Below are 18,970 nucleotides of genomic sequence, written 5' to 3'. Positions count from 1 at the left end.
TCCTTAACATGTTATGCATGGGTCAATGAAGCACTGTGGTTAAGTGGAATGCTCACGGGTATGTAATGAGTAAGTACCACAGGGAGGAAAGAACACAACAACGACGTAAATGCTTGGTCTGTTGGCTAAGCAAGCTTTCTTACTAATAGGTAATCTGAATTATATGTCTCAAACTTGTCTGTCAGTTGTAATTAAATTAGTCAGCACATGAAATTTTGTCCAAATGTGGAATCTTTTCAAGCTTGTACATTGCATTCAGTTTTTTAATTAGCCGGACACCATTTTGACCCTATTTGAAAGTTTTTTTGTCATGCCTATAGTCATTGTATCCCTTCTTGTCCCTTTTATCAAGGCGATCTTCTTTGAAAAGAAACCAACCACAATATTATTCAACATAATGGGCAACTATGTTAATTATTTCCAATTATTTAGATACATTATCATGTATTTATTAAAGATTAAAAGTTTGATTTGCATAAAATCTAATTTAATAATAGTAGATGAGAAATATGAAGTCAAGTCTGTGGCTCCATCTTTATTTTTCTTTCCATTATGAAGGAAGTAATAAAGAGCTTTGGATTATAAGTGAAATATTAGCAGCTTTAACCTTCAGCTGTCTATTATTTTGTCATTTTCATTCAAACTATAAATTAAATACATTTTTATGTAAGCTGGAAGGTAAGTGACATTACAAGAAGCAGTGTTTGATACTGGCAGTCAACACTATTTCTATTTTAAGAGGGGGATATTTCCAAGCTTGTGAATATAAGTAGTTAGTTTTCAGATAGTTTTAAGCTCCTTCTTGTCAAATGGGATTTCCTTTGAGAAGATTCCTGTACTTAATTCCCATCTGCTATGTTCAGGGGCTACTGAATGCATCCCCTTTTTACTTAATTGTTTTGTTTGTCTCATGTCATAAGGTTGTTCCTTCCCACCAAGATTAAATGCATCTATAAGAAGTTTATATCTGAAGAAATCACACTTAATGAGTAATTTCCTCCCTTCCAGCATTATTTGCCCTTGCCTTATCTTCACACTCACATCATTTCCTTGGTTCCTCTGCTTGCCTACCTGACAAGTAATCTGTTATGGAGAAGTCCTCAATATCTAAGCAGCATGAAGTTATCTGTTAGTCATGTATATCTGTATCTAGGTATGTTTCATATCTATCTTGAACTTAATACTTTATTTCAGTATACAACCAGCAGTCACTTGTTACCAGCTTTGAGCAAACAATTATCTCCCCTCCCCTCCTTCCCTCCCTCCCCCCCCGCCAATTAGGGTACAGATTCTTTATTTTTTAAATACATTTTAAACTGAATTTTCAAAAAAGAAAAATATATTTTCAACACAGCAGTAACATCATACTTCTGTAGGCTTGCCTCATGCTGCTTTAACCGAGGCACATGCCTACTGCATTAACAGGAACACATCAGAGTTTGACTGCTGTATTGTTCAAGTTGGAGAATCTGACCATTTAGCCCTGTTTGCTCCTAACTATATGTTTCTTCAGAACTATAGAAATGCCACTAATTCAGATTCAGTTCCAAGGAAATCACGAGTCAGTGCAAAACCACTGAAGTGTCTTGTTATAAACTGAATTATTTCATCGTGCACATCTGTGCAGAGAACAAGTATATACTGACATGTTGCTACTAGACACAAGAATATTTTTATTCAAGTCAAAGTCTGTCTTTAAGGCTTTCTTCTGTTCCTCCATAGCTCATCTCCAACAGTTTTGTGTGGAAAAAAAAAAAATCTTCAATAATGGAGAAGCAATTTTAGGAGAAGTAAAAACCACTTGGATAGGAGATTTTCTTGAAAGAATGTTTAACTCTATTTTGCTGTCTGAAAATTCATAGGAACTTATGTGCAATTTATATTTCAAACAAAACAACTTGCACATTTTCAGGACATAACATATTGATAAACGATTTCTGAAAATGGAAGAATTAGCCCCTTTGTGAACTCTTTTCAGAATCTGCACATCAAAAAAAAAAAGGCAGAATTTTTCTATTTTTCCGCCTGAAATATTGACTTTTCCAGAAACAGGATTCGATTAATGGAGACACTATAGTTATTGTCCAGTCCCAAAGCTAGGGAGGGTGATAGATTCTCCCTGAATAAAGAAGTAGATAAGGAAATTTGAAGAATGTAAATGTGTGTCAGTTTTCTGAAAGGTTAAGCAAAAGGAAATCTGTAACATGAGGCTGGTAAATTTAGGCAAAAAGAAAAAAAGAAAAATAGAGGAGCTGAGAAAGAATTTAGCCAGTAAAAAAATTAGAAATAACAATAATGCCTTTCCATGTGTTTTTCTGAAAAATAGGTCATGGTAAAGAAACCTGATTTCTTTGTTTTATGAAATGACAAATTATATTGAAAAAGATAACTGCCATGTCACATGCCATTCTAGTTAAATAGATAGCAATAAGTGGTAGCAACAAAGCATATATTAAATGGCTTGAACTTGCTACCTGGGAGGTAGCAAAAAGTTGTCATCAAGGCAGGATCATCATGAAAGGAAGAGATTCCACCAGGGCTCTGGGATAAGTAAGACCAACTCTATTCAGATTCTTTCTGTCTCGATTAAAAGTAAACATAAGACTACTACTGATAAAATTTTTGGATGACACAAAAATGGCAGAATGATGAATAAAGATGAGAACAGTGCATTCTGTCAAAATAACCCAGATTGTTTGATAACCTGTGCCACCCAATGCAATAAATGCAATGTTCTACAGTTAGAACTGAGGGTGATGGGACTATATCCAGAACCATAACTATGTAAACTAAGAGTAAAGCAGCTCAAAATGAGTTCCCAAAGCAGTAATAAGCCAAAAAAAAGCCCAATACAACCCTTAAATAGATTCTTTATATGTTGTAAAAAGATTAGGAAAGTTAAATTTATACCAGAGGTTGGTACTGGGGGGGTAGCATTATTGAAATATCAATATTAATTTCATTTTTCTGTATTTTTACAAGATTTTGGAAAGCTGGAAAAAAGCAAATAACACTATGAGTGGGGGAAAAGGCTTTACAGTGAAAAGTTTTTTACTATTTAGTTTATTAGAAAGGTTAGCTTCATGAGAATATAGCAGTACCTTTACAAGGAGAAATACTGGGAACTAACAGTCTGAAAGAGGGTAACAAGAGTCGATGGTTTGAAATTGAAAGTGCACACTACCAAATAAAAGGCAGACCTTTGACTTTATAATTAACGACTGGAATATTCAGTCAAGGAAATAGGTGATATTTTCTACTTCTTGATCACTTTAGTTCAAAATTACATGCTATCAGGAGGACGTGTTTTAGCCAGAAGCAAACTGCTAGGTTCAGTACAGTGCTAGTTCAGTTTTTGGCCTGAGTTCTACAGGAGGTCTGGTGGTCCTATCTGTCTTTTAACAGTGAATCCATTAGATAAAGAATTCACCATTAAGCTTGAATATCTTAGTTTTTCGAAATAATGTATTTTGACTGTGGATGCATCAGGTTGCATAAGCTATACTAACAATCTCAGCTATACGTAGATTTCTTTCCAAGGTGAGGATCATTGCTTAAAAAGAGTCTAAATTTTGAAGATTTGAACGATAATAAACACTGTACCTAATTAGGTGTTAAGCCATGTAATGTATTTAATAGTAATGTATTTGGGAAAAAATATTTCTTTGTTAAACAGAAAAAGAAACAGCCAGGTTTCTGGCTTCCAGTGACTCTGCTGCCCACCTCTTGGGCTGCCAAGTGGTGGCTGCCCCCCAGTGACTTCTTTTAGAGAGTCTGAAAATATTTTTGGAAGCTGAAGACCACTTGTTTTCTTATAGTCCAGTTCATGCCTGTTTTGTGTAGATCGTTATGTAAGCTCGTTTCCTTTGACTAGCAAATATCTGAAGAATTGGTGCTGTATGTCTTACTGAAATGTTCCATTTCCACTGACTGTTTCTGTTAAAATATATTTCCATCCTGTACTACAATCTAACAACTATTTTACTCATCATGATTAACTCTTCTCTGCTACTTTTAAACACTGAAAAAAGTATTTATACACAGCCATACAGCCTGCCACATGCTACCGGAGTTGTGCATGTAAACTCAGATTTGTGGTCCAACCTCCACAGAAGTCCTCAGACAGTAGAACCATGTCTGTACAGTTCAACAGAATAAATGAAAAGACATCTGTACCTTTACAGCCATATAGAGCCACACCGGACATAAGTTTGTTTAAAGAGTTTGGGTTGTGATTAAATAATGATATCTGCACCAGAAAATGTCAGGTTTTTTAAATGCTAAATTACCTGAAAAGTTTGATGCGGATGTCTAGGCCAAAGTGAAAACTTGATGTTTACGGGAATGACAACAATCACAGTGGAATAAACCAATAATGCACTACCACTAAATCCAGAAAATATCTCTTACATATGTGCTGGTTTTAGCTGGGATAGAGTTAATTTTCTTAATAGTAGCTAGTATGGGGCTATGGTTTGGATTTCTGCTGAAAACAGTGTTGATAATTCAGGGATGTTTAGTTACTGCTGAGCAGTGCTTACACAGAGTCAAGGCCTTTTCTGCTTCTCACGCCACCCCACCAGCGAGTAGGCTGGAGGTGCACAAGAAACTGGGAGGCGACACAGCTGGGACAGCTGACCCCAACTGTCCAAAGGGATATTCCATACCATATGACATCATGCTCAGCAATAAACTAGGAGGAAGGTTTATTCCTTCTCGGGGACTGGCAGGGCATCAGTCGGTTGGTGGTGAGCAATTGTTTTCGTTTGCATCACTTGTCTTTCTTGGGTTTTATTTCTCTCTCTTTGTTATTTTCCTTTTCATTACAATTATTATTATTATTATTTTCCCTTAATTAAACTGTTCTTATCTCAACCCACAAGTTTTCTCACTTTTACCCTTCCAATTCTCTTTCCCCGATCCTGCTGAGGGGGGAAGTGAGCAAGCGGCTGTGTGGTGATTAGTTGCTGGCTGGGGTTAAACCACAACACCGTAGCATAGTGATTTGGAAGTAACAGCAATCTGAAGACAATGGGACAAGTAAAACACTTCAGTGGAAAAACATCCCGGATAATAATGTCCTGCTGATTAAAGCAGCCTACATGAGACTGAGAGAAATGTACTTTAAAAAACTGTGAACCATACTAACTGAAACAGAGCTGGCAAACCTGGCATTCATATACGTATGCTTTAACTATTGGCAAGAGAAAAAATGACAGCTTCCTGCTCAAATAGGGTGGCCACTTGCAATGGTATTTCTGTGACAGATATTCCTTTGATTTGCAGCAATTGCATATGGCAGATTAGAATTTCTTGTCTGCTTTCTGGGAGGCAACACGGCAGCAAATTCTTAATTTAATTCATTTGAATATGCTTTTCATTATTAAAACAGTGGAAGGTGTTATGATTACATTTGGCATCCATGCAATTGCCACATAAATTGGTGTATTTCGCACTCACTCAATGAAGCTTTCTTCAGATTCCTTAATTCAGGAGGCTTCAGTACAATACTTTTTCATTTTGTAAATTCAGGCTTCTACTCTTTGAGATTTCTGAGAAGGCTTTATTTACTAATAGTAAATTGAATAGATTTTTTTTTTTCCCCTGGGGGTATCCATTGTAATATAATCAGTCTGGTTAATCCCCTCCCTGTTGTAAAACCAAATGAACACTATTCTAACCAACTTATTTTAAAACCCTTTCTATTTTCTGTTTAAAATATACTTATTTTTCAGCAATTTCTATTTTATTGCAGCAGTTATCTTTCAGTGTTGGATTCATGTATTTTATTTTAATGATAATTTTTCTTAAGACAGGGCATAGTGCCTTTCAGTACTATAATCGTGACCATAGAAGAAAATTGACCACTAATTGTCATTTCTATAGTGCTTTGAATTTTAGCCATGAAGTGTCTAGTGATGTCCCTGTAAAGGAACAAAATGTATAATATTAGTTATATAAAGCAGATCTGACTCAAAGGCCTAGATTAAAAATATCTATGTTATAGAAGCATTCAGAATGTGGAGTGTGACCATAATCTCTGTATTGCATATTTTGTTTACAGCTATAGTTTGAACTAAATCACAAATCCAAGACAAAGTCTATTGGGAGTTCTAAATTTGAAGTTTATTTTGAAATTTTAAGCAAAAAGAAATGCATCTGCTGACTTGTACTTGCTCAGTATTTTTCTTAAAATGCAAAAACCACAAAAACCGTACTTCCTCTTAAAAGGGATGTGTCTAATTCTTTCAAAGTAGAATAATATTAGATTTTGAAATATATTTTAATATATACAATATATTCAGAATATTACATTACAATAAAATAAACTAACTACATATCCTAAAGCAAAGCACTGATAAGAATAGAGCATCTATTCACAAAGTAAAAATATTAATGAAATTACCATCTGCCACAGTTCACTTCCCTCAGTGATTAGTAAAATCACACATTTAATTAGTTATTAAATAGATATTTAAAATTATATTTTAACCATTTAGTGGTTGTGATCATGACAAGACAGATCTATAAGAAACTAGAATATGGGGGATCTAGTATGACCTTCTGTCCCTTAATAAAATCTCTAGTGACAAGGCTCATGATCCAACAACAGAATGGAAATTTTCCAAATGAAAAAATTAACTTGCCCATGACAAAGTAGTTTGTCATTAAAATGGAATTGTTGTTTGTTGTTTTGGTTCCCCCCCCCACCCCCCCAGTTAGAAAATCTTTGAGCTCAATATGTTAAAATGAACCATAGTTTATTCTGAGAAGGTTCCTTTCACACATCATGCAGGAGTAGGCTGTAAGATAAAGCTGACTAAAATTCTGCAGTGGTTACTGAATCTAAAATAAGTTGTTATTATGTATAAGTAATAAGATAAATTACTTCAAGTGTACCAGACTGTCAGGTAAGTACATAGTTAAATATTTTGATAAACGCATACTTAGGCACTTGGCTGTGGCAGACATTTTCCTAATAATTGTCTGCACTTGAATGAAAAAGTCTTGATTTTTACAGTCTCAGTTACAGTTGAGCCTTCTGTTGTAGCTCTTCCTGCATGCAAGTAAAATTGTTCTTCACAGGATGCTAAAAAAGACAACATAACACATTGTCAGATGCCACAGAGCATAGAAGTATCTTAAAGAAAACTTGAAAATAAAAAAAAAAGGAATTGACTGCAGTTCAGTATCAGGAATTAATTCAGAGAGCCTGAGTGGAGAAGGAAGTAAAACTTGCCAAAAATAAACCTATTTTCAGGGCTTTCTCACATCCAGAGGTGTTGGGTAAAAGGAAAAAAAAAAGGAGCTATCCACAGTAGTAGACATATCAATCTTTCATCTCAATGTTCTTCTTGATCAATTTTGTCTGATGTTTTGGGGATAAATGCAGAACCGTCATGAAGAAACTTCCTGATTGCAAAAGTTGTAAAGAATTGTCAGTACAGAGGAAGAAGCTTATATCTTTGAGGGCAAGAGCAAGAAGAACATAATTAAATTTAATAGTATTATGTAATAAAACCCATGTTGCAGGACTAATTATAAGACTATCTGGATAATGGTCTTAGTCATATTGTTTAGTTTTATTTAGTCCTGTGAGGAGCAAGGAGTTGGACTCAATTATCCTTATGGGTCCCTTCCAACTTGAGATATTCTGTGATTTTACAGTAACTCTGGTCTCATTAATTTGGAAGTGTCACTGGAGGAGAATGTCCTGGGTATATTAGTCAATCACAGATGAATTACCAGTGTGATGTAATCTGGAAAAAAAGAAAAGTTTTAATTAGAAAAGGTGGTGATAAAATCTCGTCTGGAATGTAGGTAGGTTTCTGGACATCCATGATCGAGGAAGATAAATTCAAAGTGGAAAATGTGCTTTCCAAGACTGTAGAAATTGTCAGACAAAAAAACCAAAAATTAGTGTGATTTAGAGGTGAATAAATTTAGACAAGAAGTCAGAAGAAAAAGCATAGAAGGAAAGCCTTCTATGTGGGAAAACACATCTCACATAATTTTAAGATGGAAATATGTATGACTAAACTCAACAGGCCAGAGGTCCAGAGCTGTGTGTCCTCAACTCCATTCCAATAGATCTAAACCTCCACATGTTGTACGTGATTTTTGACACTTCTGTAAAAATTCTTCACTTAATACCAGAAAGAGGATGGGATGTCCCTGAAATGATGTCTACATCTTGCATTTTTTTTCTTGCTTTCCTTTCTTAGTAAAGGTGAATAAATATTGGAAACATAGCTGAAAAATATTCAGTTAACAGGGTCGCAGTGCTGCCTAACAAATACGAGGCAAAATTAAGGCTATGTTTAAATTTAAAAAACCTGTGACGGTTTTCTTTTTCAGTTTCTTTCCTCACCATTTTATACAGGGAGATGTCTTCCTTAATATGAACTTCCTGTCTTCTTGTGGGATGCATAGGAGCCCCTGCCAAGTATACTGAAGATACTCGGGGGCAATTCCTACTTTAAAAGGAACTGCTGGAGCATTTCATATTATCTTAATGGAAAAGGCAACCAAAAAAGTTCTCCTTAGACCTTTTGGACTCATTAGAGAAATTTGAAATTATGTATGATTTTAGTGCTATACTGCCAGAACAGTTGGTGGAGCTGCTAGTGACAAGGATAGCGCATTAGAGTCCTCACAGTAGTTACATACCTCATACTGATGATATATTTTTAGGATGGATGTATGTATATGCAACCAAGAAAAAAGAGAGAACTAAATCTTCCCTTATCGCCTGTCCATCAGTATAGCCCAAGCTTAAAATGAGTTTTCTTACTCTAAACTTTGGATACAAGCTTTTGGCATTAAAAACTTGCCCATTTTCATTTACTCAGTTTTCGGAGAAGAGGAATGTGATGCAAGTGGGAGAGATCAAATGATTAGTCATCCACGAATCTTTGTTAACTGTCTACAAACATTGATTCAGTACCACACCCCCTGAAGCAAAAAGGAAGAGGAAAGCAATTGTAATTCAGAGGAATTTCTGTTTGTTTAAATTAGTTTAAAAATGTAAGTGACTAGTGTATTTATGCGAATTGTACAGAAGACAGATGTTCCACTATGTAAAATTTGGTCTGTTTCAAATTGAAATGGAATTTTTTTTAAAAAAAATCCCATACTCCCTCCATGCATATACATAAACATTAAATGTTCCAATAAATTTAGTTTCAATGTGAAAAACTGAAGCAATTTATTTGAAAAATGTCAAAGCAGGACATTTTTAATTTTAATACTTTTCTATCTTCCTGTTTTTCAGTAAAATGAATTTTCAGAACAGTACTACCAGATTTTGTGAACCATATTTATTTTGATGAAACTGCATATTTAAGTTATGTCAGTTCCTTTTATCCAAATGTCTCTATGCCTTTCTGTTATAGTATATATAAATTATGGTTAATTTCAGTATATCATGGTGAAATTTGTGAAAAAAGATCTGTTTCTAACTGTATCATTTAAAGGAAAAAAAAACAGATGAACTAAAACAGACTGGTGTTTTTAGCCATCTTGTCCAGAATCTACGCTTTTGATGAAAAGGAACTTATAGTGCAAAACTGTATTAAAAAAATTATGAATCTTCATGGATACTTTAAAATACTATGCTTTGTGGGTAGTTCTACTTATTTATGTGTCATTTGTTTTCAGACTAGAATGGAAACAATGGTATAAGTTACATGAAAATTTCCATTTCGCGTGTAATAATGACTAAATGGTTTTACTGAAGAAATGCAAAGAAAGTAATTTTAAAGTACAAGAAAAGCAGTGTTCTGGAAATCACTTTTTGTGTCATCTGAGACTGTGGGAATCAAAAACCTTGAGTATCATGCTGTACAGCAGATTGTCTAGAAGAGCAAGGCTCTCCTTCTTAAGTTGCTTTGTGTTAATAGCTATTATATGTTTAAAATTCACTCAGAAGCAACATCTGATCATACTATGGTATATTTTCTTACTAGTTGTAACAGCCACTCAGTTTAAGAGTCCAAAACCAAGTTATACTAAAAATTTAGTTTTTTGAAAAGTTAATGTTAATAAATTTAACATTTCTCATATATCTCTATTTATTTCTATGTAACTCACTCCAGTCTAACAATGTATTTAAGTACTGGTCAGCCCAGAACTGGACCCAGCACTCCATATGTGGCCTCACTAGTGAGCAGAGAACGACCCCCTCCCTTGACCTGCTGGTAGTGCTTCTCATAATGCAGCCTGGGATGCTGTTGGCCTTGTTTGCTGCAAGGGCACGTTGCTGGCTCATGTCCAACTTGAGGACCCCCTAGATCCTTTTCTGAAAAGCTGCTTCCCAGCTAGTCTGTCCACAGCATGTACTGGTTCCCTGCACAGGACTTGACATCTCCCTTTATTGAACTCCATGAGGTTTCTGTCAGCCTGTGATCAAAAAAATTAACAAGGCCTAATTTAGAGGCATCATCATGAGTGAACAATGTCCCATAACTGAACCTGAGCCCGTAGAGTTGACTGTTCCTCCTTTGTTGTAATCTTTGCTTCTACATGTGTAATTGACTAAATGTTAAAAAAATTTTTGATAGTGATGGATAAAAAATAAATAGAATTTTTGGATCACTCAATTTTGGTTTTCTCTCTGTACTGCAGTAAAAACAATAATCGCTTATCTTTCACTTTACAGAAAAGTATTAGGTAAGTCACACTTATGAACATAAATGTATACGATTGACATGTATCAAATAAGAAAGTACAGTTTTCTGAGATTTGTCAAATAAGAAAGTTTAGCTTTTGGGTAGTTTTAAAAGGTATGTCATATTTTAATTCAGAAATTAACTTTTCATAAAAAGGAATTCAAGTCTTCTTCAGAGGTGTAAGAGTTCCCATTCATTACTATTTCTATTTAGTAGCTATTTAAACAGTTACAATGTATGAGAAAACACTGGCATTTTGGCATGTACCTTTTGGCTAGGAATGTTATGTAAGTTGGATTAATTATTTATTAATATAATAGCTGTTTTAATATATGTGATTTTAGTTTCTTCATAGCAAGTTGATTGTCTAGCAGCATCTGGCATTGTTTTTATATATTTTTATATATATAAAAAAGACACAAACTACTAAAGCCAGCTTATTTTGACTGTAGAAAAACTTTGCATTTCCAGAAAATCTGCCATGCTCCACCTTTCCTGAAAAGAAAGTTTATGCCCAGCCTTTCCTCTTGCTCGAACAAGCTAATCCTGATCTTTCTTTTGTTTGTTTGTTTTCTTCCCATCACAGGAGTCATCAGGACTGCCTTGCACAACATGGACAGGGAAGCCAGAGAGCATTATTCCGTTGTCATTCAAGCCAAAGATATGGCTGGGCAGGTCGGAGGGCTGTCAGGGTCAACAACTGTAAATATCACACTCACTGATGTCAACGACAATCCACCCAGGTTTCCTCAGAGTATGTACAATTTCAGCATATAACTGATTTGAAAATCGTGTTGATTTTCAGTGAAGTAAGAAACTATTAGTGAAATCCAATTAATATTCAAATTCATAGGGAGAAGGCAGCTTGAGAATTGTTTGGATTCACCAGTGTTTTCAGATGAAGCACAGAGATGGCATAGCTAGAATATTGAAACCGGTAAAGATTTCTTTCAATTAAACACTGAATAAGAGTGAGATGGGTGACAAAGGAATACTCTTGTCATATGTGGGTTATTCTCCAGTCCTTTTTGAATGTATATTTCAATAACTGTGTGATTTTGATCCCACAAGTGAATTATGTTGTTCCCATGGTAGACCACAACAAAAAGTAACACATTAAAAGATTGAATCCACCATGCCTTTGGCTGCTTCCATACACATCTGTCATTTTTTTTTCTCCTGTTTCTTTCTCTATACCTGTGTGAACTTTTAAGATCACTTTTTACATTACAGATGGTCAAAAACTAAGCTGTTTCTCACTGTTGTTGAGCTACGCTGGAGTCTGCCTTTATCCTAGTTAAATGAATTGTCGATGTTGGTGTCAAACTGAATGTTCTCACATGCATATATGAAAAGTAGATGCTAGAATACTCTTGGAATATCTTAGTATGACCACTAATAAGAAGTTCATTTCTACCCAACTCATTGGGTGCACATTGATCTCACATAACAGCTGGAGTGTTGTAGGAATTCTGAATTCAGTTAACAATTTATTTAAAAGTCTTCTGGAATGTAATTGCATAGCTAAACCTGCTTTCCTTTGCAGATTGCCTCAAGGCCAATAAGAATATTGTAATCTGGACTCAGACATTGCGTGAGCCCTTGTAGAACATAATGGACTGATAGCTATAGGTACATCCACTGCGAAATGCATTAAGCTGTTTGAATGAGAAGATTTATAAACAATAATAGAGATCACAAAGCTCCGGGGAACAACAAAGCTCCCTGGCAACACACATTATGTAAAATCTGGTCAAGCAGTAAGATGGCTCATTAAAAGTGTTGTAGAAATGAATATTTTTTCTGTGCCTCAGAAACACATGAAAACATGAAGCCTTTGAAACACAACCTTAAATAAAGTGTTTGGATTTATGTTCCACAGAATTGTCATTGCATCCATCACACTATTTAATACTTCCTAACTATTGGAAAGGCAAAAGATAAGGCATATCTTTGAACAAATATAACATCTAAAATAGTTAAAGTCAAAAAAATGTCCTAAGTTTCCTGCAAACTCAGAGACAAATGGATCCCTACATATCAGGTTTCAAGAATTGACGTGTTTTATTTTGAATGGAAGATTTTGGATATTAAACTGACTGGCAGCCAGAACTGTATGTTGGCACATATATTTCTTTATCTGTATTAATATTTTTTCAGAAATGGAAGAAATATAAAACGTTCAGGTTATATTCTATACATTTTAAGGGATTCTAATGATTGCAAAAAATAACATTGAAAACAACAAAACATCATTTCACATTTAATGAAAACTCATTATTTAACAAAGCAAAATAAAAAAAATGTATTTTAACATGTATCATTTTTAACAGAAAATATTAATCCTAGAACAAGTCTTGTACAGTACAAACATTTGCTTTATCTTTCCTTACACAGGATTCCTATACCACAGTTATGACGGTAACATTGCTTTTTTACCCCTTTTCAATAAATATAATTTAAACCCTTTGCAAAAGAATTGCAGCTATGTGTTAGAAATACAGAATGAAAGTATAGACAATCTAAAATCAGGCCATCTTAGCATCCTGAACCATTACAATAATACATGAGTATTGCACTAGAATAGAAATAACTTCATTGTTTATTTTTATTCTCTTTTCTTTGTATGCCATGATTTTCAGTTAAATTTCTCTTCAATTTCCTTATTAGACGGAATGCTAAATGAGACTTACTGAGGCTTGTCACATTCAGAATTGAATTCAAGGGAAGTGCTAACCAAAACTGCATATATCAAGTGTATAACCCTTGGGACAGGCTGAGCCTCAGCTAAACCGCAGACTTTCTTTTGGTTAGTTTCCTTTTCTCCGTTACCATACTTGTGAGTTTTGAATCTGACTCTAACTATATGAGTACTTTACTTGAGAACATGCTGGGAAGCACATCTGATTGATGTTTTTATTATTTGTTTTATTTAGAAATATGCTTTATTGTATATATTTAAAAGATCTCACCTTTCTGGTTTTGGTAGATCAGTGTTTATTAGAGATGTATGTGAAGTAAGGTATGCAGGATTTGTCCCCCGTAAAGAAACACTTTAAAAATCTGTTTAAAACTTAGAAACAGAGGTTGTAAATATATATGCTTAAATGAATTTACTGTGTTTTTTTCTGTACTCACTCTAAATATAGCTGACTTACTTTCAAATGAATTGCTAACAGAAGAGCTAGTTTTCCAAAATATCAAAAAGTCTAGGAGGAAGAATATGAAACATTGCTGCATAATTTTATCAGTCTGATGGTTGCAGTTCTGAAATACACGGTAATAATAATATCTGGAATAGGAAATATAGCTGAAAAATTCTGCTTGCAAAACACGGTAGTATGTCTCAGGAGTAAGCAAGGGGTTATGAATTCAGCAGGATAATAACCTGAAACCTCAAATACATTTTGCTTATCAATTACTTCAGTGCATCTTGTACAATACTGATTTATTTTTCTTCATCACCACAAATTTCCTTTCTTTAGAGAGTCCAGTTATAAATGAACTATCTATTTAATGTAAGCTGACAGACAATGCTCTGCATAGGAAGATTTTTGCTTTTCAATAACCAGCATCACTCAGTTCTTGTTAGTTTTACCACTGATGTATCCACTTGGTTGATGGCTGAGGGCCCTAATTTCATAGTCATAAATTTATTTCAGTAATCTGATAGAAAATGTTCCATCTACTGATGACACTGTTACCAGCCTTGAGTTACATCAGAATTTTCTGTATAGTTTTCTTTCATTAATTCTCTCTGGTCTTGTTTAGGATGAATAGATTCTGCATGTTTTGCTTTGGTTAGGATGAATAGATTCTGATTGCATCAAGATCATCACACTAGGCAGATGCTTCCACTGACATGTTTTGTACATGAAGTGCTAACGATTACACTCTGGACAGTGTGTGGGAGATCTTTAGTTATTGTGTGTAGAGTCTAATTTTACAAGGAAATTTTTTCCCTGATACCCCATTTGTAGATTTTGTTATTTGATACATCTAGCTCAGTTCTTTAGGATAAAGCAGAGTTTAAATACAAGCCATGGCTTAAAACATTTTTTATAAAGCTTGATTGTTGAGGCTTGGTTTTTTTCATGGCAGTATATAGACATAATGTGAAATTATGTATATGCATTATTAGTTTGACCTCACTTTTTACAATGGCATTGTATGAAAAGTACACAGCCATGTTTAAATAGGAATGTTGTATGAAGACACTCCAGTTAGTTCTGAAAAAGTAAGCTCACATCCCAGAAGTAGACATTAACTCTGTTCTATGCTAGTAAGGTGTCTACTGCCCGGCCTTGTTAATGTAACTCATTAGCTAATTAAGTGCAAAGGTATCTGCTGTTCATTTTCTTTTGGAATTTATACTCCAATATGGTCCTTTCCGTATCCCCAGTTCCACATAGTACATCCAGTTCCTATGATCCCCATACGTAACCATCAGCATCCTCTCACCGCACCACTGCCATGCACTGTCACATTGTGCTGTCCTTCTGTGGTGACTAGTCCAGAGCTATCATCTGCCTGCTGTTTCACCAAATGAGATGAATAAAGTGGAATTTTCTCTGATTTTCTTTTAGCAGGTCTTTCTCCTCTATTCAACCCGTAATTGTTAAGAGGCTTGTAGAATCATAATGTCTTTGAAGCCTCTGCCCTTTTGTTAGATTTGCCTGAAATTGGACAGGGGTTAAAAGTTACTGGAGACTATTGAATTAAAACGATTACAGAAGTTGTGTGTCCTCAGGAAATTCAGATTTAAAACAAAACAAGAAAAGGAATTGGTTTGGCTTAAGATTGCCGACGTCTGATCAACTGCACCTTTGTAAATTAGATTTTGTTCATACCTAGTAATCTAGTTTCCTGTTCATTGTGTCGTTTATGTGATGATCATGAGTCCAGCAATGATCCTGTGTCCAGGGAGTATTAGGAAGCATTTGTTTCCAGAAATTTTTCTACATTTAAATGTTGCTTATTTAACAAGATTTTTTCTCCTATTATAATTAGAGGAATGTCTTTTTCATATTTCACACTACAACACTTACTACCTTTGTGACTATTCCCAATAACTACTAGCTGTAATGTACTAAAGATAAGATGTATTGCAATTGAATAGTACCAAGTATCAGTTATTGCTGAAGACATGCTTAGGTCTTTCAGTAATACCTTAAATCAGGCTAGAGGGACATGTAGAAAGTTGATTTAAAGCCAGATTTGCATAGAACCCTAATATTTTGTTCTTCAGAAGATATATTCCTGCATATAACTTTATTCCCTTTCTTCAAAAGTGACGTTACCATCCTGGAAATTTTATTTTATTCTCATTTTTGTCATTCCAGTGTTCCACAGATAAGTTTTTTTGTACTACCATATTCACTGTTTATTTCCACAGGTGGTTCACAATTTAGGATATGTTTTTCTAGAATTATAGTTTACATATTACCACAATTTTTATCATGTATGCATTACAGGATGTCTAAAGAAATATAAATTATAATCATATTATTTGATTATTTTTTCCATCTGTAAGATTTAGGGAGGATCATCCTTCCTTCCTAGCAGTTAGACAAAGTCAGCTTCAGAAACAGCTCTTTGTATAAATAGTAGGCAGGATGAGCCTGATGCGTATGATCAATCTACTGAAAAGCAATTATTAATATCTCATTAATAGATAAAATGAGTAACATGTGTGCACATGCCAAGGGAAATGCCAGGAAATTAGATATTTCTAGGTGATAAGGAAATACAGCAGCCTATATTAATATATTTTATGTCCGAAACAGGTATTACTTAAAAATTAAATGTAGCTTCTTTTTAGTACTATTGTGAAATTGAGTCAACAAAATGAGATTAATACAGGTCAATACTGAGAGTTTTCTGCAAAACTGAATTCTTGCCCAACATGTTAATCTCAGCCAACTTGAGTCATAAAGATTAGTCCAGAACATTTTAGTATATTATTAGGACATATTGAATAACAGGGGAACTTAGATATAAAAAAGACATAGAAATAATTACTTGTAACCTAGAAATTCCAGCTGTTTGTGCTGAACAGTATTTCAGTGTAGACTTTTAAAATTATAATGATTCTACATAAATCAGGTTTTAGTTATTTGTGTAAGGAAAGAAAGGTAGCAAGATCTTCTTTTGTTAAGAATGTTGTTAGGACTGTGTATAAGGTTGCTGTAAAAATCTGACAGTGCATTTCATGGGGTGTATATGTTTTAGAAGCTGCATTCTTTGATAAAGAAAACAGCTATTAAAATTGGTTATAGTACATATTCGCATAATAGTCACATGGCATAATTCTGGTGCTAATGAGTATTTTGCTTCTCTCATATTCTTAAAGGTGGAGAATTTACTCAAAAATTGTGTTTATAAAGTGTGTGCTCAGGTTCCAAAGTGAATGACTAGTGAGTGACATTTCCTTTGTGAGTACGGTTAGTGTTCACTATACTGATTTTCTGCCTTTACAGAGAATCATCACAAGTAAATCTCCAAGCCCCCTGACCTTAGTTGTTTTTTGTTTAGAAATGGCTAAAGTGTCACATCAGACACTTTAGGTAAATATGGGCTAGGTAAATATGGGCTAGCAAGCTTCCATTTCTGTCAATTTTCAGAACATGGGTTTCCTTCTTACTGTGACTGCCAAGAGCACATGTAAAAGGGAAAAATGCTATTATATGGTTGTATTACCTGGTGAAGGTGTGCAACTTGAATGTGTCCAAGAGACAACAGCTGTTAGTCTTAAACATAAGAGGAATATGGTGCTTTTTTGATTCTCCAGAAGAAGTATTTAGAATCACCTGCCTAGCAAGGCTGCTGCACAAGCACAATGGGCTGTTTAAAAAGCAGCTAGCATCAATAATGTCCTGAGAAAATAGAGTGGTAAAAGGGGCAAACCTCAGTGATCTGAGTGATTTTCTAAAATTTCTCTTATGTTGTATCTTTCTAACATGCTAGAATCAATCATTCATCTATGGTATACTTAAAGAGATGGACATGTGAGATGAGGAATACAGTACTTAAGAGAGGATGATGTTCATTAAGTACCAAAGAGAGTTAAGAGATATGAAATAAAGTATATGTATCTTTGAGTGCATCCTTCCATAGACTGGAAAATATTGTGTAAAGTGATTTGTTTAATTGTCTTCTTATTCTATTTGTTTGTGAGAAGATCAATATGTTCTCATATTTGCACAATATTTGAAGTTAAAGCTACCAAATTTTTTCATTATCACTGAAGTCTGACGTAAGTTGTTTAACAGCATTTGACCACATAGGAAGTCTCATGATATTCCGTTTCCTGAGCAGAGTAAGTATGATTCCCACAATCAGATTTTCACTGTAAAAATTAAAGAAAGTAAATGTAATACTTTTCAAGAGTATTTAAGTACCTGATTTAAAAACTCTGCTTTAACAAGAATTCATGACAATAAAACTTGATCACAGAATTGTTTACAGAATTCAAATATAAAGGGAAGCTGGGAGGGGCAAAAATATACTTATGTTGAAGTCTGACTAAATATTTGTCGAAAATGTGTTCTGTATACTGAGCTTTAATGCCAGCTATATGCAACAACTTTATTCCTAACAGTAGGATGGAGCCTAGCAGTGTTTTTTATTTCACTTAATTGTGTATTGTCTATAAGGATTTCTATGTACAAGGTAGATTATTCATTACATATATCACACATATCAAAATAATTTTGAAATACTTGAGATAGAAAAAAAAAGATTTTTTTCTATAAAGGTTCTGAATAAGGCAGTAATGGTTTTGGGAATGAGGGGGGTTGTTTGTTTTTTTTTTTTTTTGTTTACTTAATGGAGAATTGGGAGCAAGATCACTCCATTTTAAGGGTTGTTCTTCAGAACTGCCTTCATTTTCATGTCCTTTATGAAGCTAAACCCCAATGGGAGCACAATCCTAGCTGTGCTCATGCCAGGGAAAAACAAACAAACAAACAACAAAACCAAACACAGTCCAAATGGAGCATATCCCTTTTACAGGTGTTGCTATTGTTCTCTGCTGACCCAAGCTGCCTGATGTAGTCCTGGTCCCCCTGTAAATGGTGTGGAATATGCTCAACACAGCACAGCTCTAGAGACTGCTACAGAACACACCCAACCATTAGGTTGCTCATTAGTGATGATCATGGAATGCATATGTTGTTTTTCCCACACCATTTGCATACAAAATGTTATTTGGGTATTCAATACCTACAGGAAAGTACTGAGTCTGAAAATCCAGGAGACCGAGTTTTCTTTCTCTTTCTGCTTTTACCCATGAGTAAAGC

General features: G+C 34.5%; 1 protein-coding gene across 1 annotated transcript in view; it reads left to right on the top strand.

The window, feature by feature from the left end:
* Positions 1-18,970, top strand: part of CDH18 (cadherin 18) — a 575,460-nt gene that overhangs the window by 496,669 nt on the left and 59,821 nt on the right. The window contains exon 8 of the mRNA XM_075142498.1: positions 11,257-11,424. Within this exon, the coding sequence (XP_074998599.1) occupies positions 11,257-11,424 (168 nt within the window). The remainder of the gene's footprint in view (positions 1-11,256; positions 11,425-18,970) is intronic.

The sequence above is a fragment of the Calonectris borealis genome, chromosome 2 (genome assembly GCF_964195595.1).
Source record: "Calonectris borealis chromosome 2, bCalBor7.hap1.2, whole genome shotgun sequence".
NCBI lineage: Eukaryota > Metazoa > Chordata > Aves > Procellariiformes > Procellariidae > Calonectris > Calonectris borealis.
The sequence above is the reverse complement of the archived record's forward strand: the minus strand, read 5'-3'. Positions and strand labels throughout refer to the sequence as shown.